This window comes from Accipiter gentilis, chromosome 9 (genome assembly GCF_929443795.1).
Source record: "Accipiter gentilis chromosome 9, bAccGen1.1, whole genome shotgun sequence".
Classification (NCBI taxonomy): Eukaryota; Metazoa; Chordata; class Aves; order Accipitriformes; family Accipitridae; genus Astur; species Astur gentilis.
This window is the reverse complement of record NC_064888.1, coordinates 5,176,391-5,202,208: the sequence shown is the minus strand read 5'-3', so window position 1 is coordinate 5,202,208 and position 25,818 is coordinate 5,176,391. Positions and strand designations below refer to the sequence as shown.

Sequence of the window (25,818 nt, the reverse complement as noted above, 5' to 3'; positions counted from 1 at the left end):
TGGCTGCAAAGAGGATTTATATACTCATTTTCAGACAGTACAGCTGTTCTTACCCATTAGCAATTTGGGCTTGTGCCCTCCCTGTCCTACAGAATTTTAAAGTGCCTGGTTTATTTAAATTAATAGATACACTGATATTGCATTCTCCCCTCCTTCCAAATAGAGAGATTGAATTAATTTTTCTGCATGAGTTTGTGTGCTGCTGGCTCTGCAGCTGTATGTCACTGGCTCCTCTCAATAATCAAAATGAAATGCTTATTAAATCTGCTTGCTTTTATTCACAGAAAGATGAGCCAGATGCTTTTAAGGAATTGGGAACAGGCAACAGAATTGCTACTTGGTTGTTTTATGTAAGTGATATATTTCTGCTATGTGCTGGTGCCAAAAATATCTATCACTGCATATTCTGTACTGTTGAATGATTTCATTATGGGTTTTTTTGGTTGGTTGGTTTTTTTTTTTACTGAAGTGACTTGTAAATGAAGGCAGCCACTAACTTAGTGGTAATATATGGGGGGTATCTTCTTACCGTAAGTCATGGCTCTTCCATGTGTTCTGAAGGAGGTTTTTTTTTTCTTCAGAGTTGAGCATCAGCTTAAATTACCTGACTCTCTATTCATTTTTATATCTTCATCGGTATTTATAGCATGCCCATTGCCAAAACACTTCAGCGTGTAATGTTCAGGGACAAGGCTGGCTGTTGCACTTGGAACAAAGAGGGTGGGTTTCAGCCTTTTTTAAGGCTGTTAATCACACAGCCTTTGCTCGCTAAATGGGAGGTAGAAATTAAGTTGTTCCATAACCTAATTCTGTTTTACTAAAACGTGATGCTTAGGCATGTGTCAGCTTCCAACTTACCTGTGCTTTTTCCCACCTTTCCAGATGAGCGATGTGTCAGCAGGGGGAGCTACCGTCTTTCCTGAAGTAGGAGCTAGCGTTTGGCCTAAAAAGGTAAGCAGGTTTTTTTTATCCAGTGTAAGCACTCCTCTCTCCACTGACTCAAAAAATATAACGAACAAATGTATAAACGTTTAAAAAGAAGCTTTAAAATGAGTGTATATAAAGAAGATGAGAGCATCATTCATGGGACCGCAGAGGTACTTAATACTAAGCGAAGCAACTGGAGCAGTACTGGTGATTGCAAGGGCCTCTGATGTTCTGCGTGTTAGTGCGTAGTTTACGTTCTAGACTTAACTGCTTCTAATGCATAGACTTTGCAAAACATTACAATGCTTCAAAACGCATTTTGAAAATACTCAAATCTGGAAGCAAGTTTAGTCTTGAGGTCGCTGTAGGGAATTCTCCCTGAAGTTGTGTGTTCCTGTTATGTTTTTTCCCCTCAGAAGGGTCATGAATGAGTTCTGTCTTTGCTGGCTTGCTGCTCATTTTTAGTAAATTATTTTGCTTGCTAAAACTGGTCAGTTGAATTAAACTGGCTTAGGGTTTAAAATAATTAACAGCCAAGAATATATAGACACAGAATGAGTCAAAGGAGACTCATTCCTTAGGAAAGCAAACATTAGAATATGGAAAAGAGCCTTCAGTTTAAAAAGAATGTCTGAAATACAAATACACATACCTTTGCCCTATTGTTAAGTAAGTTGGTGTGAAAGCATGTATGGCACAGAGCAAAATGCTGAGGGTTTCTGCTGCAATTTCCAGGGAACAGCTGTATTCTGGTACAATCTTTTTCCAAGTGGAGAAGGAGATTACAGCACGCGGCACGCAGCCTGCCCAGTACTAGTTGGAAACAAATGGGGTAAGTATGCCTCACGTTGTTCTCGCTGCCTGTGACATGGAGGTCTGGGGCTTTGTTGGTGAGTTGTCTCGGTTTTCTTTTTCCACTGGACTTCATGGTGGAATAAAAAGCAGCCAGAAATTAGGTCCTTTATAAAGAAATCTACTTCATAGCTAAGCTATTGCTTCTCTCTCTCTCTCCATACATTATGTTATATATTATACTAGCATATTTTATTTTATATGTATAGAATACATGTAATACTATATCTACTTCAATAGTCTTGTGTAGTTTTGCAGCTTCTGGAAGGTTTTTTCCCTCTTGGATCTGTTAGACCAACTTCACATTACTTTGTGTGTGTATAAAAATACTTTAGAAAATTAAGATAATCCTGTGCTTAACTGAAAGCTGGCCGATAGCATGTATTTAGCTTAAATAGAAGCATGAGCTAACCAGGTGCAGTGATCGAACACCTTTATGTCTTTGCAGTATCCAATAAATGGCTTCATGAGCGGGGACAGGAATTCCGAAGGCCGTGCGCTTTATCAGAGTTGGAATGATGCAGACTCATCCTTTGTCTCTTCTGTATTCAGTTTGTGTAAAATGCACACATCTCCTACAGTTTACAGTTGACTAACACTCCACTACAGGTTCAATCTTCAGCTACACCGGTGTTTCATCTGTGGACAAAACAAACATGCTTTTAGTTCCCTTAAAACTTGCCCTTAAGGTTTTATGAGCAGAGTATATTAAGGTCTGTGAGTGTTACAGAAAAAAAAACCAAACAAAAAAACCCGGACAAAATACAGATCAGGGCCACAGCTAACAGTGGTGTTGTGTGTGGTGTTCCCTTCACCATCGCCCCTCTGATCAGCATGGAAAGCCAGTGATTGTTCGCTCAGAGTCCTTCGTGCAACTGCCAGTCGGCTAAGGGTGGGATGATTTAACGGGAGGGCTCCCTTCTAAGGAAGGCTGAATTAAACCGGTTCCTATTCCTCAACTTCCAGACGTTCGACTCCTTGCTTTTCCAGAGTGCCTGACCACTACTCTTGAGAACTGTGGGCATGGTTTGTGTTTCTGTGGGGAATAGGTTGTTACAATGTTTTAGCCTGCTTCTCCACTTCCGCAAAAGCCCCAATTTTTAAACTGTCTTCCTTCTCAGCCTCTGTGGGGAATCTGGCTCTTAACCTTGAACATGTGAGCCAGCAGTTACATGCGCATAGATGAGATGCTTCAGCAGTGTTGCGTCAAACACACCTGCATCAGAGCAGCCTGACAACAGTTGCAGCTTGTCTTCCCTCCATTTTTTTCCGTTAATGTTTGTCCACATAAACAAAGGCTGCTTTTATCCTGTCTGAGTAGTCAAGTCTTAGATCTGTTCCTTGGGCAGTGGGGATGGGAACGTTACCATCTTCATTAAACAAAATAATTGTGCCTTAGGACAGTGGAATTTCAAATTGGTTATGAGACTTCAGGTGATGAGGTAATACAGAGTCCTCACCGAATGCTCTCCACCCTCGTCCTCCCAAGTTCTCAAGGTGGTGTGAGAAACAGATGGCCTATTTATAATCCTAAATCTTTTTTAGATGTGTTTTATTTTCCAAATGTTTGTTCTTTCTGCCATGAATGCCGCATGCAGGCTGCAGCAGCGTCAGGCTGTTAGTCACGGGGTGACGGTTAGCAGAGGAAGGTGCCTGCTCTGGATGGTTTGGTGTTGCCCACCTTCTAGAGGCTGCCTTCACCGCAGCGACGCGCCCCCCGCCGCCTCCCCTCTCCTTTAGCTGTCGCTGGCACTCTTGAAAGCCTCCAGAGGCTCTGGTGCTGCTCACTTCAGTGCTGCTCTTCCCACGAGCCAGGGCTGGAGCTGTTCCGATTCATGCCACCCCCACAGAAAAAGCGTCCCCAAAGTCAGTGGTGCCCACACTGGAAGAACTCGCTCGGGGACTTTCAGGGACCTTAGTTTGTGACGAGTCATCCATACACGGAGATGAAGTTGAGACTGGGGCTGCTGTAGCTGTTGAACTTTTGCTCTGCTCGTCAGATTCCTGCAGGAGGAGTAACGACTGCCATCCCCACTGCCCCCAGCACAGGAAGAGCTAAGCAGGGTGGGTTCACTTTCCTAAGCCATTTCTCTTCAGGAGCAGGATTTTTAGCAAAACGTCTAAATACTCCACTAGCATGAGGATAGGAATCAAAGTGAGCTGCACCAGACTCTGCCTAAACAGTCTGATTTTCTGGACAATGATGGTTTTACTGATTTGGGGGTCAAGCCTGAAGTCTTTACCAAGGGAAAAATTCCAATTCTAGTTAATTGGATTTTCTGCCTCAATAAAATCTTGAAAATTGAGCCAAAACGTAGATGAAAACAACTGTTAACGTGTTAGAAATACCTCTGGAATACTGAGAATGCAGTTTAAGGTACTACAGTTTGAGAAACTGCATACTTTCAGAAGACACTTTAAAACCTTTGCTGGAAAGTGCATTGTTAAATTTCTACTGAGCCTGTTAGCAATGGGACCTACGTAACTGTTTATCCTCTAGCCCTGCACCTTCTTGCATTTTGCCTGTGCTTTTGGCAGACATGAAACCAAGTCCATCCAGCACTTAAGAAAACAAATAAAAAGAAAAACCAGAAGTAGTTCCACGTCACATCTGTACTGCTCATTTATTCAAAATAGCTGGTACACTAGAGCAGTATCTGATACAGAGTCACCAAAGAAATGGGTTAGCAGAGCACATTTTTGATCACTAAATTGTAATCATTAAAAAAAAAAAAAAAAAAAAAGCCACCCATAATATTTCTACTTACCTGCGTTTTTTCACATGGTGTCATTCATCTCCATTCCTAACTATGGTTTCCTCTTTCCTATCTGTTTTACTTACGCTCCAAAAAAAGGCAATCATGGCTGCAGGTAAGTCCTGCCGCTTTCCTGCAAGTAAAAAACTACAAGGAACAACGTGGTGTTAGGAGCCGTACCTTTGGGGCACTAATTTCTCTCAGTAGCTCCGAGGCATCTATAAATGCTGCCTAGTTACCAAGCACATAAAGAAATCAATGTATTGCCACCACGAACACGTTTAGAAAACCTTGTCTGGTTTTGGTTTTGCTTTTACAGAAAAACTGGGGTTTTTTTCTGAAGTGAGCAGAGGAGTTACTTGACACATTAAAACAATTAAAAGCTAAAAACTATACAATTTACGTAAGGTAAAAGAGAAATACTGAATAAAAAGTGTCAGTGACTGCGGTTGGTACTGCCATAGTGGAAGAAAACACAATGGTCTCTTAGACATTGCATGAAGAAAGGAAGGGTTGAGGCTATGAGAAATCACTGGTTTGTTACATTAAGCAATGGGGTTGGTTTGTTTTTTTGGATCTCTGTTCAGCCAACACCAAAAGATGAATGACGAGCTTGAGAGAAGTTGTGGAATGTCTGAGGAATTTGCTAGACAGTTACCTCCCTCGCCTCAACTACCATTGAGTACTTCCAGTGTTAAACAGCATTTTAAGAACAGTCTCTTAAGAGGCATTACTTGGGGAGTAAAAATGGTTTAGTGCATGACTTTTTAAAGCAGTGAACTACTCAATGACTTGCAGTTCTTTGGGGAAGAAAAATAGTTTGTCTTTTGACAGTGGAAAATTTCACTTGGTTTAAAAAAAAACAAAACCAACCCTCAAAACTAAAACTCAAGTCTGCTGAGGCACATCAGACCAAAACGTTCCAGATTATTAGAAGAGAATGGGTAAGCTTATTTTTTTAAACTGCAGACAATCCATATTTCCTCTTTCTCCACTGCAGTAGCATTCACATACCTAACAGTAAATGATTAAGGGATTACACACAGGTGGTGCTGCTGCTTTCTGCCTTACCCCTTCATTTCTCAAAAGGGCTTTTGGATCAAGAGCGTGGCTCCTGTGTCAATCTAGTTTTGTATTAAAGATGATTGAAAACTGTTTGGCTCACAGTGACTGACAATTGAGAAACTGCCTTACTGTTAAATTTTTTGTAATAAAATTTTTAATGTAAAAAAAACGGGCTTAAAATAAAAGCCACTGCCATTAGCAGTGAAAAATCCTCCACATCAATCTCTCCTCATATATGGCTGTTTTAAATCTGACCACATAGATTTTTTTCACCAGATGTGTTTCCTGGAAACTGAGCTCATTTGTTTCACTTCGTAATCTAGGCAGGCAGGTGCAGAAGATGCCGGTACCACAAACTGCCATTGAACACATTCTCAGACCCAAACTTTGTGTCTCAGCTGGAAACACGCAGCTCTAACGGACCACAAAAGGGGAGGGCAGATGGGAATGCTGGGCTGAAAGCATGTTGTGCACAAATATTTATGAGAAGGAGCTGAACTGCTCTTGGGGAGGAGTATGGCTCAGCCCCTTTGTCTCCCTCACGCATTAGATTTATGGCGGTAGGTAGTGTGCGATTTAATAGTGACATGGGAACCGCACGAGCTCCTGGCTTGAGACTCCAAACAGGCACAGCAAAGGGTCAGCTTGCTAAGAGACCCTTTTCCAGGGATGACAAATACTTCCATTTCCTGAAGCCAAGAGGTCAAACAACTAATCATTCTGAATAGTGCTAGGGAGAAGAAAGATCAGGCTGTTCCGCAAAAACTGATACGAGCAGCACGACATGGGGACGGAGCACTTACTTGCTTACATGCAGGAAGGTCAGGTTGGTGTCTTCCTTAATCAAGACTTCTGCAGTTTATACACTACAGATGTTCCTGTGCTTCACTTTAAAAACAGGGGAGCTCATACTTCATTTGTGGTCATTGAGAACCTGCAAAACAGCATAGCAAGGGCTGGTTAGAAGCCTCGATCCTTTTGCCTGCGGAATGGAGCCTTGCCCTGCTGATGGAGCACTTGGCTTGCATTTAGGGAACTGCTCTCCCTTCCCCATGCAGCCCACAGACACAGCTAACGTGCTCGCAGATTTGGCAGCCACGGGGTAGGAAATAAGTCTAAAGTGTACCAGCATTTTTTTGTTTTGGAAACGTGAATTGATTCCATCCCCAGCTACTCTCCGCTTGCTGCTAACTGCTCCCATGCCCCTCTCAGCAAGGTGGGCCAACACCAGGAGACTGCGAGCAGTGGGACGGCTCTGTCCTTTCAGAGGATGGGGCTGCTCATGCCAACCCTCTGAGCTTTTTGGGGTGGTTGTGGGCTGCCTTCCAGCCTCTTGGCCTGGGGCCACCGCTTCCTTACCTCAGGCCGGTAATGGCTGAAGTGGGGCTGCCCCTTTGCAAGTAGGTGTGAGGCTCGTGCCGCCAGCCTGGCCACCAAGCTGCTGTTACCAAGCCAGCAGCGCAGGAGCCTCATGGGGCGAGATGCAGCTCACAGCCTGCCCTTCTGAGATGAGGGAGGGGCTGCCCTACCTTCTGCATGTGGCCTGAGGCACCTGCCCAGGATTTGGGGGGGGGGGGGGGGGGGGGGGGGGGACACGACCCTAGGTGGCCTTTGCCCCCTCCCATGGAGGAAGGGAAGGATTGTGGTTCATCCCCACGCTACCCATGACCAGTGCTTACGCACTGCGGCTTCCCACCACCCTACCTGGGTATCCAGGGCTCTTCCAGCACAGCTGCAACTAGACCACGACCACAGGGGATCATGACCATGGGAGGAACCCCACTTGGGTAAGAACTACAGCAGTTGCAGCTAAACAAGGCAGGCTAGGGGCAGGGGTGGGCAAAAAGGCCTGCAGATTGCCACAGGGCAGGACAAGAGGAAGAGAAAAGAAAGGGTCTGACAATATCGGCACCTACGGATGGGGGAAGGCAGCACAAGGCTGACGTGATCTGTCCCAGGACTCCTGGAGAGACTGGATCAGGCCACAAACTTGAGCGCAGTCCCCCTGAGGGAGAGTCTTTAACTACCCACCCATCCTCCTCCAGCTGCTGGACTCTGACCTGACCCTGTGAAGGACTTGGACATTTCATCACCAAGCTACATTTCTCGTTCCGATAATCAGTGGCTCATCTGGCTCCTGAGCCAGGCTTTGAACCAACCACAGATTACCCACTAACCTCAACCACCAGCTGCCTATTTCCCTTGCTTAGGCTGTGCCTAAACATCGACCAGCAACTCGTTGAGCTGGCCAAAACCGACAGAAAAAGGGCTCAGTCCCTCAATCCTCTGTCCTCCCCCATGTCCCCAGCAGAACACAAAGGGAAGGATCCTGGCAAAGCGTGTGACCACGCGTCTCTGCCTATGACAGCGTGCTCTGAAAAAGAAATGCGCGAAAGGAGCTGGACCAGCCCCTGCACTTCCCTCCCAGAAGCCGAGCCCAGGATGGAAGGGTCAGCGTTTGCTTTGGAGTAGCTGGTAATGCAAAGCCAAGAGGGTTTCCAGCTTCATCTGGGATGGGGTTCGCTGCCATTAGTGTGGGGGACACAGGCACACACGTCCAGCTGTCTTGCTGCAGGATGGGTGTCTGCCTGCGCAGTCAGGCTCTACCTCCCGTTTGACAGGAGCGCGCTGCCAACAGTCTGATAGTGTCATTAGGAGTGAGTGACTCATCACAGCCCAAGGGCTGCTCTATATTTAAGCATTACCGAGTCAGAAATGAATGCACAGAGTCAGGAGCTGCTTATCCTGAGGTCAAGACGAAGTTCAGAAACCAGTTGTCAGAGTTCACCATCATGGCAAACATCATCTGTATCTCTCAAATCTTTAGAGAGACAAAAATTGGCATAGGGAGGGGATATTTGCATCCATGGTGGGTCAAAGCAAGGTCAGACAGCCTGCAGGTACCTGCTGTGCTCATCCACTTCAGGAAGTCCTGACTTCTCCAGCTGTTGAGCCTGAGCAGCAATTCATTGAGATAACTCTGCGTGTGGGGAGGTAGCTTTTGTTAGTTTCACTCAATCCGACATTTTTCCTCGTCTTCAGATCTTAAAGTTTGGGTGCAACCAAGCTATTTGGAGCTGGACTGAAAACATCTCGAGAGACTGGGGTGGTGGTGGGAGGAATGAAGGAGAGTGGCTCATCCCTGGGGCAGGGCAAAGGGGCTGCCATGTTTCGGGAAAGCAGTTAGACTGCTTTTTTATTCACAAACTTTTGCTTCAGGTCCATAAGTGACGAACTAGCAGGGAAGTTTCTGACTCCTCTTTTCCCAGGCTCTGCACTTTGCCAGCTGCTTCCCCCACCCTGTTCATCTTTCCTAACTAATTCCGATTGATTTTGCAAAGAGCCCGGGCTCCACGCTCTCGCCACAGCCACCCCCTCCAGGCTGCATGTCCTGCAAGGCGTGGCATGGACAGCTCATGCAACAGTCACTGTGTTTTGCATCCTCTGCAGTCCTGCCGGCATTTTTTCCCTCTGTTTGCATTCAGCAACACATGGATCGGCCCCCAGGGACTAGGGATGACGAAGAAAGCCATGTTCTGGAATTACCTCCAGAGCAACCCTAAAAGGCTCCGCATAAAAGCACAGCACCAAGCACAGCCACCCAGGGGCCCTACACAATGTTTCCAAGCTATTTCTGAATAGCTATTTTGCTCTTTTTTACATTAACTTCTGCCAGGCTGTTTCTAAGGGCGGGGAGCACTAGGGCTGCTAACTGGCACGTCACACAGGACAGTGATTCAGCCAACAGACACACGAACGGCTCCACTCAGTGCAAGACACAGCGTGGGACTGCTGAAGCCGGTCTTCCTTTCACTGCGGTTCCTTGACAACAAATTCCAGGGACAGCAGCCCATTTCCACCCATGACTGACAGACAGACCAGTACCCAGCACGGTCTGCACAGCAGGACAGGCCCGAGCTCTCCAGTCCTGCCCTGCAAAGTGCTCCTGCAGGGGAGTCCTCGCTTCACGAGCGTCCCCACTGCTTTGTGCCAGTGATGACACCCTGTTCTAGAAAGGCTCACTAGAGGCAGGGACTTGCTGGTTCCCAGGTTCCAGGCAACAGACCATCTAGTAGCAGCCTGGCACCTCTAGCTCAACCCAAAACATCACCCTAATTTCTCACCAGGCATTACAGTGCTCTCCCTCCTCACCTGCAGCTCGGACACTGCCAACCTCCCTTCCCAATGCTCTCTGCCTCTCTCCTTGCGTTCATCTTCCAAAAGACAAAGCTGGTTTGAGTTTCCCTTGGGACCTCCTGCACACCTTCTATGTCTCCTCATCCAGTAAACTCAGCCAAGCCTCTTCCCATGGGCTGGGACAGCGGTGTGCAGCTCTGGCTACGTAACAGCGTTCAGAGAGGCACCATGCAGGTATCAGCTGAGGCTGTACAACCGAATCGCCTCCGGCTGCTGATTTGAGGAACTCTCACACCCCCTTCTGAGGGGCACTGAGCATGAACGCAGTCAGTGGTGGCCACCAGAACAGATGCAACAAGAAGGCAGGAGCTGGCTCCAGCTCCACACCATTTCACAGGAAAGGGACTAACCAGCTCGTTTGCTCCTCTTCCCCACTTCTTCTCTGACTTACCTGTCTGAGAAACCAAGGCTTGGTCTGTGGTCCCTCCTCTTTATCCCATGTCTAGAGCACATAACGCACGCCTGAATACAGAAAAAGGCTGGCAGACAGGTGCCACAGAGCTCCGGTGCTTTGGAAGTAACAATGCAGTAGGGCTGAGTCTCCTGCAAAACAATAAAATGTCAGAATTTGCACTTATGTTTGCCATATATTTGACAGACCCACTGCCCAGCTTCCCCTTGCCCTCTGGAGAGTCTCCACTCGACGGCCTGGCCACTCACAGAAACGACTGCTGAAGTTTGCCGTTGGAGTCCAGCCAACAGAGACCAGCCAATCTGCCGATCAGCTGCAGAGCAGCTGTTTCTGAGAAGCACTGCTGTGCTGGGACACATCCGAAAAGCTTTCCGAGAGCAGCCAGAGCCTTCCCATGCCGTCTCCCTTCCCTATTCTTTATCAGTGGTTTGTGTTGTCTTTTGCTGTTGGTGTTCGTTCGGTTGTTTTCTTTTAATGAGTAACTTCTTTGAAACCTCCACCAGCTGTGCAGGCCCCCGGGGCCTGTCAGGCCAGTCCCACCCCAGAACCAGGACCTGCAGCTCCCCTACAAGCCCGTTACCTGCCTTGGGTTTCGGTGCCAGCCTTTCCTCACTCTGAGCCACCTATACTACATGTTTAATTCGGCAATGCTGGTATTACGCAAAAGCCACAACAACCAGCCACCTAACATCAGCCTTCAGGAGTCCCATCAAAGGCAAATACTCATCTATGTCACTGATCCTATAACTGGAGGGGACGTGCCAAGGTATTGCCCTGAATGCAGTATTTCTAAACCCAAACTACACCTAGCCGCTGGATCAACCCCCACCAGGCCCGACAGCACCCTCTAGCCATAGCAGAGCGGGACACGGTGCTCTCTGCCACCCTTTTTTGTCCTGGGCGTGCTCCTGCAAGGGAGCCTGTTCTGGGCGCCCAGGCGTGGAAAGCCCCTTCACACGACAAGCGTTGTCAGCCCTGTGGTCCCACAAGTTTTTCTAGGAGCAATCCCCCACAGCAGCTAGGCTGGGTGGATGTCTCATCCCATCCCATCCCATTACGTGCCCAGGAGGCCTAGGAAAAAGACCCGAGGTGCTCCTCAGTCTGTTGCTGATCTATTATTCCCATTGCCTAAGCAGCAGAAATTTTGGACAAAGAGATACTCTTCATCTCCCAACAGGCTGGGGAGAGAGCGGGGAAGCCCATGCAGCAGTGCCTTGGTGGGGCAGGCGGAGGGTCTCCTCTGTGCCACACAACCTGGGCAGACAGACGCCGCTCAGCACCCCAGGGAGCAGTCCCTTTTGGGGAAGCTGAAGCCCTGGTGCCGCAGGGGCTGAGCCTGTTCCAGCGGGATTGTGCAAACTCAAACCCCGGTGTTTCTCTGCAAGATGAACTTGGTCCAAATCTCCATGGTGCACTTTGCACTCTCACTGTGGTGACCTCATGCCAGCTCCCTCAGCAGTGTTTAAAGTCCAGGGGAGAGGCGTGCTTACCTGCCTCCTACACACAACAGCTTGCTCCCACTCCTCCCTGCCTGCACATCTGCCTGGACGAGGGCTCCAGAGCCTGGATCGGGACTGCAGCATGCGGCTGGTTTTCGAGGCAGCGGTTCTGTGCCTAACCCTGGGCTTAGGGCAATGCACCGAGGAAACAACACAGGAGAACGCCGTCCACCACGCTCCCCAAGCAGAGTCATCCTACTCAGAGTGGGGCATCGAGGCCATCCGGGACAGCTTTGAAACGGTTAACAGCTACTTCGACTCCTTCTTGGAACTGCTTGGGGGAAAAAACGGCGTTTGTCAGTACAGATGTCGATATGGTAGGTGAACCTCACTCCTGCTGGCTCCTCTCTCCTTGCCCTTTCCCCTCTTTCCCTCTCATATGGAAATTTGCAGCACTCTCCTTCTCAGAGACCACAACCAGCTCCTATCCGTGACCTGACCCCTGCTAGGCTTGGCACAGAGAAGTCACTGCAGAGAGTCACAACTTCCCTGCTAGTGCCAGCACAGAGACACTGAACCCTCATCTTTCCTTCTCACCAAGAACAGTCTGAATTTGAAGCCACTGTGCTGTGTGCAAGGGGACAAGAAGAGAGGACACACGTTTTACAGGAAGGGCATATATGTAACCAGGCTGCCCAGCTGCCTGGACCCCTGGAGAGAAGGACCAGGGTAGGCAGCAAGGCCCCAGAGGGAATGACGAGCAGCCCGTGCAGACCTGACTCAGAAGGGGTTGTTAGTATTGCCAGTGGCCCTAATCTCAGCAACCTTCGGAGTGTCATTATTCAGCAGTTGCGAGTTGGCTAATAACGCGGGTTGGAGGAAGGGAGATAACAGGAAGGTAAACGAGATCTGCTGTCACCATGGAGGAACCTTTAGTACTCAAGGCAGAATAAGGCAGCTGCCCCTTGCCTTGGACTTTAGAGTGATTTACCAAAAAGGAAGATTTTGGTTTGTCCTAGGGGCAGGATGAAAGGGGTGACATCTCGGGGAGGGCAGGGCAGGGGACTGGGCATGCAGAGGTGCGGCCGGGCAGGCCCCTATGGTGCAGGTCTGTGGGGTGCTGGGCAGGTGGAGGTACCGGCAGCACCAGCCATCAGCAGGGCACCTGCTGAAACAACCTGTTTGGGAACAGCAAGTAAGTTTCCTACAGACTGTGTCCTCTCCCCAGCCTCCTACAACAGTCCCCACAGCAGTAACTGTCCTCTGTCACCTCAGCCTGCTCATCTGCAACTGCCCGTCAAGCGCTTTTCCCCCAGCTTCATCCCACATCCCTAGTGACCACCTGGGCAAGATGCTTGTGAGCATAGTAATGATTTCAACCCCTCTCTGTCCCTGAGCATTGGTTTTCACAGACACAGACTCCACATTTTGGAGAGATCCCACCGACTCAGTTTCATTCGGCATGCATCCCATTTCTTCCAGAACACAGACTGCATGCTGCGCCTCTCCAGCCTGCGCAGGGTGGTCTATAATGCTCCCCCACAGATGCAGCTGGAGGGAAGCAACTCCTGCCCCTCCCAGGCCAGCAGCGAGGGTGCTGACAAGAAACAGATGCCGCAAGGGCTGGGACCCGAGCTCCCTGTCAGGGTGAGAGGGAAGATGGGCCACCCTTAGCCAAAACGGGGCCACAAGGAGAGTTTAAAATCAGCCTTAAAGTTGTTGGGGTTTTTTTTGTTTTGTTTTTAAATAATGCGTATATATCTGTCCTCCCGTTCCCGGTAGCTCTGCTCCCTGGGCCCCATGCTAACAGCAAACAGGGAGCAGCAAGCCAAGCACCTAAGCCCCACAGACCTGCAGGGATCCAGGCATCTCGGCCCATCACCTCAGTCCCACAGTGGCCCTGGTCCCTCAGCCCGGGGTCCCATGTCACTCCCCAGCTAGGGCTGCCTCTCTGCAGCAGCTCAGGAGGGCCACGGCTGCTCTGTGGGGCCCATTGGTGGCAGCGTGTGCCTCGGGGCGCAGCATCTGAAGGAGGAGACCCCCATGCACACCATAGCATCGCCCCCACACACAGGATGAGGCCATTTGCCCATCAGGCAGCCTGTCCTCAGGCCCACAGTGTAGCAGCCCCCCCCCCCCCCCGCATGTGCGACAACCTCCCTTTAGGTCCACACCACGCTCCAAATTCAGAGCAGAAAGGGACTTGCCCTTCTTAATGTGAAAATCCCTGGCAGCGGGTATAACGTGGCTGGGACTGCAGTGTGCCTGGGGCAAGGTTTGGGAAGGTTGATATTCGGAGCTCATTTCAGGGAGCCTCAGGACTCACCAAGTTCTGGAGAAGTTGTTGCTCTTGGGCACATCCCGAGGGTAGGGCTTTCCCTGCCCCTGTCCCTGCTGCCCTGGCCCTGTGCTCTGGGCAGGGGGAAGAGCATCTGCACAGAGTGGCGCAAATGCCTGCCTGCTCCCTGAGACCATCCCGAATCTTATTGGAGAAAAGTTTTACCTAGAAAGGAAAACAAACAAGCACATCGTTAGCCCTGTTCTCGTCCTCTCCTGAACAACTCATTGATCACCAGCTGAAGGAGGAAACTATTGAAACGCTGCCTGTGCGCCTCCAAGGACCCTTCCAGGACCATTTATCCATGCTGGTCTCTGGCACGGACATTGCAGACTGCAAGTGGAGGGGATGCAGGTATGATCTCCAAGCAGTGAGACCCAGTCTGTGCCCAGAGGAATGAAAACAAACCATCTTTACCATCTTCCTGCTGAATCAGGGCCCGGTTGCTTCTTCCCCAGGCACGAAGCAAAAATTACGCCTTCTCCTTTCTTTCATTTCAGCCAACAGACACCAATAATAGCTTATTTTGCCATGATAGAGGTCAGGACTCACCTGTGATTGCCACATCCATCTTCAGCTGAGCATGTAGCACTTGGCTGTTCTGGCTGTAAGACACTCCTCTTGATTTTTCAGCAGCTAGTGAGGTCTGAAAACAAACAACTTGATGGATTACTCCCTCAAATCAGGACATTAGGGTTACACCAGCATTTGCTGGCAAATATCTCCTCCTACTACAAAATGTCTCTGGGCATCTCTGGCAGGGAAACAGCCTGAACTGGGGGTAAATCCTTCAGCTGATGGCTTCCTTCAGCTGTCTGGCCAGGCAGGACTTCAATGTTTTGCCCAGCATTTGGTCCTGAGTGGCTTAAGATGAGGAGGCACATCCAGGGTGTGGGAATAGAGCCTTCAAAGTCAGGCTTTCCAACACAGTGCTAAAAGACTGTGGTAAGTATTGGCCATGTCTGCTCAAAGCCTGCTTGCCTGGGGCAGAGAAATAACAATGGACCACTCAAAACAGCAAGGAACCCCAAGACCATCTATTCACCCAGAAATACATTCACTTCCCCCGGCCAGTGTACCAGTACTGCAGTGTCTGAGACCTCCTGCATCGCCAGCAGCTGTTCTAGCCAGCTGGCTGTTTATCCAGTCTCTTGGCATGGCTATAACAGCCGGGAGATATTAAAGTGCATCAGGGAAATTCGCTTCCCATTAGAAACTCAACTTCAGTTCTCCTCTAAGGCCGTGCCAACAAGGCAGTGCCCCGAAATATATCTTCTTCCAAAGAACAGGCTTCCTCAGCAATGCTGTACTTCTATACATCAGCATCGCACTTCAGCACGCGGCTGTGCAGGTCCTGCTGTTCTTACAGCTGTCTTCTGGTATCCCTCCCCAGCGATGCCCTGCAGCCAAGCAGACGGACCACAACAGGCCCCCGGTGAAACACAGCTAGCAAAACAGCCAGTGTGACCCACCAAGTCCCTTCCCCCACCACAGACATGCGTATAAGGATGGGCAAGCAATAAATGATAACAAGAGCACCGAGTTGATGCTCATGTAGAGCCAGGAACACCTGTTATTTCCACTTTGCTTTTGTTTTCTGTTAGCTAGAAAACAAGATGTGGGAGAGCGGTTAACTGTGGCATCTTGGACTTTATGTAGCTGAGAAAGAGTTCATAAAGGGGCACTTTACAAACGATTAAGCTTTGTTTTTCGGAGAGGAGTGGGGCAGGTTTCCTACAAGGGCTCATCTTGAAGGCAGTTCAATGTTTTGTTGATCACCACAATTTTCATGTGAGATTTTTCTTTTTCCCCTCAGGACAACTTTCTAAGACACTGTAATAGTAACTTCAGCTTCGTGGAAGGTTTTCTCTGGAAACACAATTATCTCCATATCCCCAAACAGTCTCACTCCTACTCTGACTTGCCACCTTATCCCCCTAATTGACATGTGCTGCAGGAACATAACTTGTCATCAACGTTACAAGCAAGTCATTAAAATTTGACCCCATCCTGCAAAATCCACCTTGGATTTTGAACTTTCCTCTGTCTCCTACCTCAGTTTGAATTCCAAGTCCCAATTCTCATCCCCTTCCAAAAGTGCTGCTAGGCTGTGAATTGCACAGAGACCTGGGTACAGCCCTCCTCTCGTTATATTCCTTGGGAGCCTTGGGTTGTAGATTCAGCCCATATATAGCCACAATTCCTTCTCTCTATAGCATAACCACCAAAATAGCGTAATGTGCAATGTGTCATGAACTCAGAAGTTACTTTGCGTCAACATACCTCAACAAACTTGAGTTACGTTTTGGTGTGAAGATAATCCTATAATGACGGTGTGCTGCAACCAGCTGATTTGTGCTCTTTGCCTACTGTTAGCTCTACCCGCTCAAAATAACAATGCTTTCTGCACTAGAAAAATACATCTGGTGCATGAAGCAGATGTGGCCTATTCAAAAGGGGCCTAAAAAGGTAGAAACACAGTAGTAACTGCTCCACTGAGAAATACCTTCCCACACAAATGCCCTCACCTGGTGGTAATGTCAGCTAGAGAGCTTTATCTTGGCTTGCGGACAGCTAAATCCTTGGTGCATACTGCATTTCTCTAGGGTTCGAGAAAACTGGCTATTGGTGTTTCACAGCTGGACAGTATTTCAGTTTGTTGTTTATTTGTTGCAAATCTGTTGTTTAAACAAAACCACTCTGGCAATTTTTAATTTAGAAGGTGCTGGGAACATTCCTACATAAGACCTTTTCAGGCATTTGGCTGTGACGTCTTCTCAAGAACACAGCAGATTTATGGTATTTTAGGTACCTTGACAGAAAAAGGGGGAAAGCGTCTTAAACGATTATCAGTGCTGACAAGAAGAAAGCAGTGAAAATGGAGTTTAAAAGAACCCAACCCTGCCTGAAGGGCTAGATCAGATCTATTTTATTTCTATAAAAATTGTCTAGAGGTGCTCAGGGAAGCAGAAACTTAACCCTAGAGGTGATGGACTTACAGAAGGCTCAGCTCGCACATGTTTTTGCTGGAGCATTCACACAGCTTACGAAGTTTTCCCAGAGCAGGGTTCAAATACCTTAACACCTCACTATGCATTTGAGATCTCCCTTTTATAAACCCAGCTGGGACAGAAACAAAACAAGCACTGAACACACATCAAGGGGACAGTACAGAGAAATCCGACTCCATGAGGGGCAGTCACCACAACTCCTCTAGGGGAGAATCCTCTCCCACCTTTAAACAAGCCCCTTGCACAGTGGGCTCAAGGCACACAAGCAGCCTGGCGACTCGTCCTCCCCAAACAGGACGTGTAAGGTTAGATGGAGATGGGGGTTGAGATAGGGATGAGAGAAAGAGTATCAGACAGGGCAGAAAATAGATGGATCTCCTTTCCATGTGGACAGTCTCCACCTCAACCCCGGGCACCCACCCCTCACACCCACAGCACTCTGTCAGCCATACACAAAGCCCCAGAACAGGCTGGCAGGCAGACAGGAGGGCTTGCGCACCTTCAAAGCAAAGTAAAACAGATTAAAGAGCTGCTGAAGCTACTGTTAGCCCATTGTCTGCTGGACTCCTTCTACATCAGGTAAATAATTATTCATGGAAGAAATTCTTGCTCCCCTATGCATGTTAAGAAGTATACTAAGGGAAGGCAGAGATAAAGGAAGAGAAACCACTGGCAAAACGTGGCAGTGCATCACCGCATGCAGAAAATGGACCAAGCAGATCTCCTCCTCAGAGCAAGATCAGACATGCAAGGTCTAGCACAATTTTGCAGAGATCCATAGCACACCAACACTCCAAGAACGAACTGAGGGTGGAAAGCAATCCCCTTGCTAAGCTAGTAGTTCAGCTAGTAGTTTCTTGGAGGAGTTAAAAACCCAGCTGTGCAGAGCTCTCGGGAAGCACGTGAAAAAGCTCCTAGGAGATTTGGGAGGTCTGAGGCACTAGCTCCAGCATGGAGCGCTGCTCAACTGCAAAACCCCACGCTGCAAAAGGGGACTTGCCCATTTGTAAGAGCTGGGGAGAGTCTCAGACCTAGGGACTGGACTCAGACCAGCTTAAACATTTGAGAAGCAGCTGGGACCCAGTTCACATATAAGACAGTGCTCCAGTACCCATGCCAGAGGAGGTGCAAGCTAAGCCAGGCTGTAGAGCCTCGATAGGACTGAGCTGAGAGCAGGGCCAAGTGTATCAGCCGACTCTGGTACCTATCCTTCACTCCTTGAAGCTCCTGGAGGAGAATGAAGTGTTTGGGGATGCAGACCGAAAGGGAGATGCCTGACACTCCTTGCTTTTTAGTGCTACTCTTGGGAAGATCGGCTTTCCTAACATTCTTCCTTTCTTTCTCAGGGAAGGCTCCAATGCCGCGACCTCACTACAAACCGCAGGAACCCAACGGCTGTAGCTCCTATTTTCTGGGGCTCAAGGTACCCGAAAGTGTATGTACTGCCATACCCACCATTCACAAATGATGCAATTCTCTAATCACAGTAACCAGCTAATAATACCGGGGAGGGAAAAGGCTTAGCTGTATACAGCTACTGTGCGATGGCTTCTCTTCGCAGCTGAAGCCAGAACTCGGGACAAGGGAGAAAATACCACTTATGTGGTGTTAGGGGACATGCTGTCTGCCTGGGACTACCATGAGCCATGGCTGCCTACTGATGGCAAGCAAGGCAACCATGTCAGTCTCAGCACTGCCTAACTTACTGTCAGTCAGGGAGGCACCAAGATCTCAACTGCTAATAGCAGTGAAACAGGAATCATGTAGACAGGAGTTACATTTATGATAGACTGGCCTGTTGCTCTGGTTGTCTCAATAGGTACCAAAAGAGAAAGTTTCCTGAACAGGTTAGCACTAAGAGAAGAAAAGGGGATACCTGACCAAGCAGAGCACCAGTGTGGAGAAAAGTATTTTTATCAAGGCCCTGAACAATCCCATGCCCTTGTGATAGGACAAGGAACATGTTCAGTGCTGGGCAGCTCAGTGACATAGCTTAATGTTCAAACAGCAATACTCTAATGCATTCTCCGCACCTGGCCCTTTGTCCCCTCCCATGCTTTTTGCCTCTGCCAAGAACTGAAAGAAACCTGTGGGCTTTAATGCTGCACCCACTTGTTAGTTTAAAAGCAATTAATGAAATCATATTGGAATCACCAGGAAAAGCACTCCCAGGGGGCTCTAAGAGCAGGAATTACTATTCAGCTCATGCATTACTGCTGCCCATGAAGTCTGCAGCAATTAGGCAGATTCCTGCTCTGAAAAACCCTCTCTTTACAGCCCATTTTTCCTATTAGATTAGTTCCTTAAACTACACTTCACTGCAAACCTTGTGGGCATTTCTGCAGTACCTCCTTCTTATACAGGCAATCATGAGCGCTGAGTGCAATGAAGAAACAATTAATCTCCTAAATATTACATGAGGAAGGCCAAAAAGAGGAAGAATTTCTAACAAGCTAATGAGTCCAGTCTCTCCAGAAAACAGGCCTTCTGCCACATCAACCCCATCGTTATTAGCTAAGCTTGCTGTTTATCTGCAAGCGAGTAGAACTCCCCTGACCAAGCAATTGCTTTGTCCTTGGCCTCACTCATGTATCTCTGAGAAATAAGGCATTAATAACACTTACAGCAGATTTATTAGGCCAAGAAGCAGGACTTGTCAGGTTGTAGGAAAAGGAAGAAAGAAAAGGAGCCTTTGCCACCGCTAGCAAGGACAGGAAGCTCTCCCATGAGCTCTGACAAATGAGAACCAGCAAATGGTTGTGGAGGAGCTGTTTCCCACCTCTCTACCAGAGGTTAATCCCCCGCAACAGAGAGGAGAGAAGGGAATGTTGTCTCCCCTGCATTGGACCTGCACTACTGTTGCCACTTTCTTTAGACAGTGAGGGAGAAGCATGTGTTCCCTCCTGCTGCCCCAGCTATCGGGGATAGCTTCTGGAAAAGGAGCCAGCTGGGCTCTGCAACACCTCACCCATTTGCAGCTATTTGAGTCTGAGGCCAGGACGCAGCCAAGCGACACTTCTTTTCTCTCTTTCCCCAGCTAGATTTGGGCATCCCTGCCATGACCAAGTGCTGTAACCAGCTAGACATTTGTTACGACACCTGCGGGGCCAACAAATACCGCTGCGACGCCAAATTCCGCTGGTGCCTCCACTCCATCTGCTCTGACCTCAAGCGCAGCCTGGGGTTCGTCTCCAAGGTGGAAGGTAGGCTTCCCGGCTCACATCCCCTATGGAGGGAAGGAACAATGGCAGGGGGGAAGGATGTGGGCAGGGAGCCCTTTCCTTGCCAAAAGAAGCAAAAATCAGCAGCAGGGAGCAGCACATCTGTCCTGTGCTTGTCACAGGTGGGTCAAACGTGAGTGAGAACACCGAGATCTGCCCCCCTCCACACACACTTCTGTCCCAAGACTAGACTCCTAAAATTATTTACATTTGGAAAACATTACAAAACACGCATAGAAAGAAAATAAGCTAAACAACAAAAAAACCCTAGAAGCAATTCCTTCAACACTTGGATACCCTCCCTGAGAGTTCAAACACCTTCATGGGAGACCAAAAAGCCTTTCAGAGCCAATAAGCCACACACTGCAACCTGTACATGGCCAAGGACCAACAAACTGGGAGACCCAGAGACAGGGGCTCTTCAGGATCTGGTTCACAGATAAGAGATGACAATAGCACCAGGGACACACAACAGCGTGGGTGGTGGCTGAGCCAGCGCGGGGAGACCTGAATTGCTCAGAAGTCCCCCGTCCTAACAAAGTTATAGTGACCTGTCAGCAGCTCAAGAGCCAGCCTGGTTTTGCCTAATTTTAAAAGCCTCAGTCTGCAAGTTTGAAAAGAGCTTTTTATTAAAGACTATATTGGTAACCTCTGTGAAGGTTACACATGTGATAGCCTAAGCCTGCCTCTTGATCCTCTGTGCCAACATCAAGCACATCTGCGCTGTGGGAGGAAGAGGAAACATCTACCCTGCCACTACCAGAGGCCAGCCATGGTAGGAAAGCCTCCCCCAGACTGCTCCTCCTGAGACCATTTCAGAGCATCTCCATCCTCTGTAAGGCAGGTGTCCATCTCTTGCACAGGAGCTGTGTGACATTAATGCAGGACAGGCAGAGATAAGACCTTCCAACAGGAGATGACACTGAAACACTCAAAGCTATTTACAGGAGCTCTGGTCTGAAAAACTGGCAGAGTCTTTGAGAACAGCCCATTCCCAAAGCCGAATAAAACTGGTGGTGCTGCTAAATTTATCGCAGCTCATTGCAGCCAGCCCCTCTTGGTTCATCTCCGCTGCCAATAGCCTGCTGTAAGGTATAGTTAAATATGCATTTGTTTTCCAAAGGTGCAGCCTGATTAGGACATGGGGACAAGTCTGCATGACACCAGTTACTAGTGCAGATGGCTTTCTGCCTCGTCACAGATAAGTGTTTGGAAAGAGTGTCCAGGCCAGCAAGAGAAAACAAAGATGTGGGCTGAGCTAGAAGTGCTATAGGCCAAGTACAGCCAATCTTTCATGGTCACCCTTATCTACAGGTCCTTGTGCAGCCATCCTCTTCCTATCTCTTCAGCTTTTTCTCTGCCAATTTTTCAGATCCCTCCTTTTTCCTTTCTGTCTGCAGCAATGAAACAAACAGATAGATCCTAGGGAGTTAAGGTGGAGCAGAGCCAAGCCACCTCTGCCTATAGTCAAGTAGGACTAGATTCCTCCAGCATCTCTGTCCTGGTTGCCGCAAGAGGCACAAACAGTTGCTAACATGAACAAACTTCTGAGCCATCCTCTCCTCCCCTTGCTCTGATTCCTCTTGCCTTGTGCTCTATACCTCCCATTCCCTGTCCTCAGGGCTGTTCAGAACAGCTCCTGTCACACAGTCGTCCTCCTCCTCCACCGCCATCCCTGCTCTTATCCGAGATCCTTTCCACTGAGTCACCAGGAGTTCAGAGAAAGCAGGCAGGGAAGAGCAGCTACACTCCCTTCATGTGGGCATAAACATCCCAGCTGCAGCAGTGCCAGTTAAGCAAAGCCTCAGTTTTCCCACTGACTCACTACAGCCTCTCCAACTAAGCAGGCTCCTAAAGCAGCAGGAGCAGAATGGGGTGCTCAGAGAGACTGAGACGGGAGGAGACAGTCCTGAAGGCAAGGCTTTCCCAAATCTATTTCGCATACAGCAATCAATGTTAATTGTAATGTTGGTAGTGAGTAAACCCTAAAAGACCTGATATTTAGCGTATTTATTTATTGACATAGCAGTTGACAAGCAGTTTCGGGCTTGTTTCTTGGGAAGAAAAGAGGCTAGTAGTCACGCAAACAGTATCAACAGCTCTGCTGTTGCAACTGCAGTAGGATTTTTCGTGCTGGCTAGCAGCTGACATTATAACTCCCCAAAGTAGAAAAGATTGCTTAGTAGTGGCTATAGGCAAAACTGAGGGAAGAGGGAACCAGGAAAGACAATACTGTAGATGTCTTCTGGGAAATCTGCTTGGTAAATAGTCTACTTGCAGTGCCCCAAATGATCCATCAACCAGAAAAGTCTAAGAGAGACAAGGAAGGAGGGGAATTAGGGGGGAGAGAAGTTAGTGCCAGATTAGTGCCACCCTAAGGAGAAAAGAGCCCCCAGTTCAGCAGAAAGGAGCCTTTGGATTTATAAAAACGCAATACCCAGAGAGAAGATGACAGCCCACGCTTCTAACTGCAAATAACACGTAACTCAGTGCTGAGCTTAGGCTAGGATGCTTCCACCCAGCCCTCAGATATCCTAGAGTACCTGTTACTTACCTGCCTGATCTCTTCCTTCTCTGCAGCTTGTGAATCCATCGCAGACACAGTGTTCAATGCTGTCTGGACCCTGGGCTGCCGGCCCTTCATGAACAGCCAAAGGAGTGCCTGCATTTGCAACGAGGAAGAACGAGATGAATTGTGAGGAAGAACAGATGCCCGGCCTCCATGAGCCTGCTGCCAAGCGTCCCCTCTCTGATACCGCACTTCAGCGCAGTGATTTCTATCAGCTCTTTGGCCTAGCACAGGATGGAGAGACCTGCAACAAACAATACACATCAACTACAGCTTTTGGACAGAGGGCTATGAAAGGGGAGACAGCCTGTGAATATAGGGCAGTGATGCCTGCTGTCCACCACAGATGCAGTTCAGGAGCCCTACCCCTTTCCAAGTCCATCAGCCTGAATGATCCAATGCCAATTTTCTCTGCAGACTGATCAGGAGAGGCAAGCAGAATGCAGCACTGGTTATAAACAAGGGGCTTTACTTGTTTGTTTGCCTTAGACAAACATGTATTAGCTCCCCCCACCCCTTAACTCTCTAATTTGTGGTGCAAGGCATTAGGTTTCTGCAACACCTGCAAATCCCAGTCCACGGACACACTATTTACACTTTTCTACTACCGGTGACAGACCAAAGAGGAGGGATAATTTGCTTTCAGTATGTTGCTCGCACCCATCCCTGACATTTTCCATCCTACCGTTACACAACCTGACAACTCTGTTTATTTAAATACTTGGTGGTTCCTAAACTGATTTAAAACATCCGGGGATTTGATAAGCATGAGAAGGACTTTTAAGTGTCTGTGATACAGGCACAATTCATATTTGGGCAGAAAGGTGCCAAAGCCCATTATGTCCGACATGAAATCACAGCACTCTCCCACAGTCTCAGGAGGGGGAGCTGCTTTTCTTTTACAGTATCATCCAGATCTATTTCATTATTTTCTTCCCATATCATTTAAAGTTTTTCCCTTAGGATCCCTTTTTACACAAAATGGCTGGATATCCACCTCCATCTTTTGCATGAGGGAAACAGGAGGGTCACATTTGCCTTGGATGAGAGATTCAAAATCCCAAAGGCTTATCTGTCAAGGTGGCAGAGCTTACATGCTACCTCTGTGGGGCAGAAACACTGCCAACTGAGGAACGATCAGCAGCCTCAGACAGCATTCTTCCCAAAATATGGTTAATGCTTCCATCTGTCATCAGGAGCTTTTATTGCATGCAAAATTAGAATTTAAAGTGGTATATGGAATTTCATCTACATATAACATTTGCAGACAGCTTTCATCTGTGCTTCTTGTTGAAAGGAAGTTGCTACTGGGTGCACATGCCACGCCACGTAAATACTTCAGCATCTTCTGCAAACATATTTACGGTTATGTTCTTCCATCTGCCACAAAAAAGTTAAGGCTGCAGAAGGGTGATTTAACAAGAATGGAAAGAGCCTGTCTTAGTTACTTTTCTTCTCGTTTGTGTTTAAATGTATGCATGGAGATACGAATTATTTAAGCCCAGTATTCCCGTTCTTGTCAGTTATCTTTGCTTCACAGTGAACAGCAATGAGACATTTATCCGGCCCCAAACAGACTGAAACAACAAGACCCCACTGGTATTAAGACCAGGAAAATGGAAGTGACCGCATGAAGTGTACTGGGGTGTTTTCCATTAAGGAGGACCTTAATTTACACTGATCAGATGCAATGACATTCTTTCCTACCTGTTCTAATGCCACTGGAGAGTGAATACTGCATTGCCAAGGTTCATCGCAGTGTGTGTCTATCAGAGCATGAGACTGGACAGACAATCTAAGAAACACGTATTTTGGGCCAGGGATGGGAAGGAAATATTCCTCATTCCAGACACTTCCCAAACTTTGTGTTTTGTTGGTGAAACGGTGGCCATCGCCAGTTTTAAATGTGAGCATACTCTTATGGTTAAATGTCAAAATTTAAAAAAAAATAAAATAAAAAAAATCTTGTTTAAGGTCCATAGCCAACTGGCTAGCAAATGTCTTAAAGCATTTTATAGTTCAAGTGATACCAGATTAAAGCCAGGCCAAGCAACTGACAACAGATGATGCTATATGCTGGAGAAATTGAAGAATTCTGAACAAAAGCTCTCTATCCAGATGCTGATGCATTGGAGACACCACTAATGTAAATCATAATTTCTTCATGCTTTCAGACCACCATTCATCCCAAAACACTACAGACTGCTGCACACAGGGCATCTACTGAATAAGTACATTTTTCACTATGAAGTTAGGCTGTGGTAATCTGAAAAACCTCACGAGCAGCTCTGCAAGGAAACTTTTGAACCTTCAAGCAGTGGCAGTGACTCAAGAAAAACACCAGATAATCCTGCATAGGAAAAAACCATTGCATGAACTACAGTAAAACTTCTGCATCCAAACTAAAAATTGCATCCCCTCCATGCTGCTCCTGCTACACAGTGGTGTACAGCCACTAAAGCAGCTGACCATGGGATTCTCACGGTCAATGCACAAACCTTGGGTCATCTTCGCTTCCACCCTGCTCGGAACAGGAAGATGACACTGTGCTTACCTGATGGCTTCCTGTTGACTTTGTGTATTGGCAGGATTATTTGCAACTTTTGCTGATATCAAACTCATTCGGCCAGTGTGCCCTCTCCTAGTAATGGTTCCCCAAACAGCAATCTCTATGTTTCCACTAAGGACATAATAGCAGGGACTAGGATGGCAGGTAATAGGTGTTCATTCCTGACAAACATTTACTTTACATCCTAAGAGAAAATGAGGTGGCACCAGCCAGAATATACCAACCACACACACTGGGCAGCACTGATGCAGCTCGGACTTTGAACTATGGTTGGCAGTACTGGTCGGACCTTCAGGAGCACTGGTCGGGTACGTTGCCTTCTTACACACACAGTGCCTGCTTGTGCAGTGTGTTTTGCTTCCACTCTATGGCGTGTCAGATTAAATTAAATGTACAAATCCCTCGGCTTTCTGATGAGTTTGGCCTTTGATTTCATGTCCAGGGTGTAATGCTGACAAGGAT

At 47.9% G+C, this 25,818-nt stretch overlaps 2 protein-coding genes and 1 long non-coding RNA gene across 8 annotated transcripts in view; 2 read left to right on the top strand and 1 right to left on the bottom strand.

Moving 5' to 3' along the window:
* P4HA1 (prolyl 4-hydroxylase subunit alpha 1) overlaps positions 1–5,818 on the top strand; it is a 41,100-nt gene extending 35,282 nt beyond the window's left edge. For all 5 annotated transcript variants that reach the window (XM_049811048.1, XM_049811047.1, XM_049811045.1 and 2 more), the window contains 4 exons: positions 285–350; positions 883–951; positions 1,663–1,759; positions 2,228–5,818. In XM_049811048.1, the coding sequence (XP_049667005.1) occupies positions 285–350; positions 883–951; positions 1,663–1,759; positions 2,228–2,298 (303 nt within the window). In that variant the 3' untranslated portion in view covers positions 2,299–5,818. The remainder of the gene's footprint in view (positions 1–284; positions 351–882; positions 952–1,662; positions 1,760–2,227) is intronic.
* Positions 5,819–11,790: 5,972 nt separating this feature from the next.
* PLA2G12B (phospholipase A2 group XIIB) lies at positions 11,791–24,578 on the top strand. 2 transcript variants are annotated; one of them, XM_049811088.1, is made up of 4 exons: positions 11,791–12,025; positions 18,344–18,420; positions 20,035–20,200; positions 22,799–24,578. In XM_049811088.1, exons 1-4 carry the CDS (start codon positions 11,791–11,793, stop codon positions 22,915–22,917), a joined length of 597 nt encoding a protein of 198 aa, XP_049667045.1. In that variant the 3' UTR covers positions 22,918–24,578. The 2 variants fall into 2 exon arrangements, with proteins under 2 accessions (XP_049667045.1, XP_049667044.1); XM_049811087.1 differs by having other exon boundaries at positions 18,344–18,432.
* LOC126043128 (uncharacterized) lies at positions 11,873–22,882 on the bottom strand. The gene is made up of 4 exons (XR_007507344.1): positions 22,773–22,882; positions 14,539–14,632; positions 13,975–14,151; positions 11,873–11,979 (listed from the first exon to the last, which is right to left on the bottom strand). It is a non-coding gene; the product is annotated as an uncharacterized LOC126043128 (long non-coding RNA).
* Positions 24,579–25,818: the final 1,240 nt, after the last annotated feature.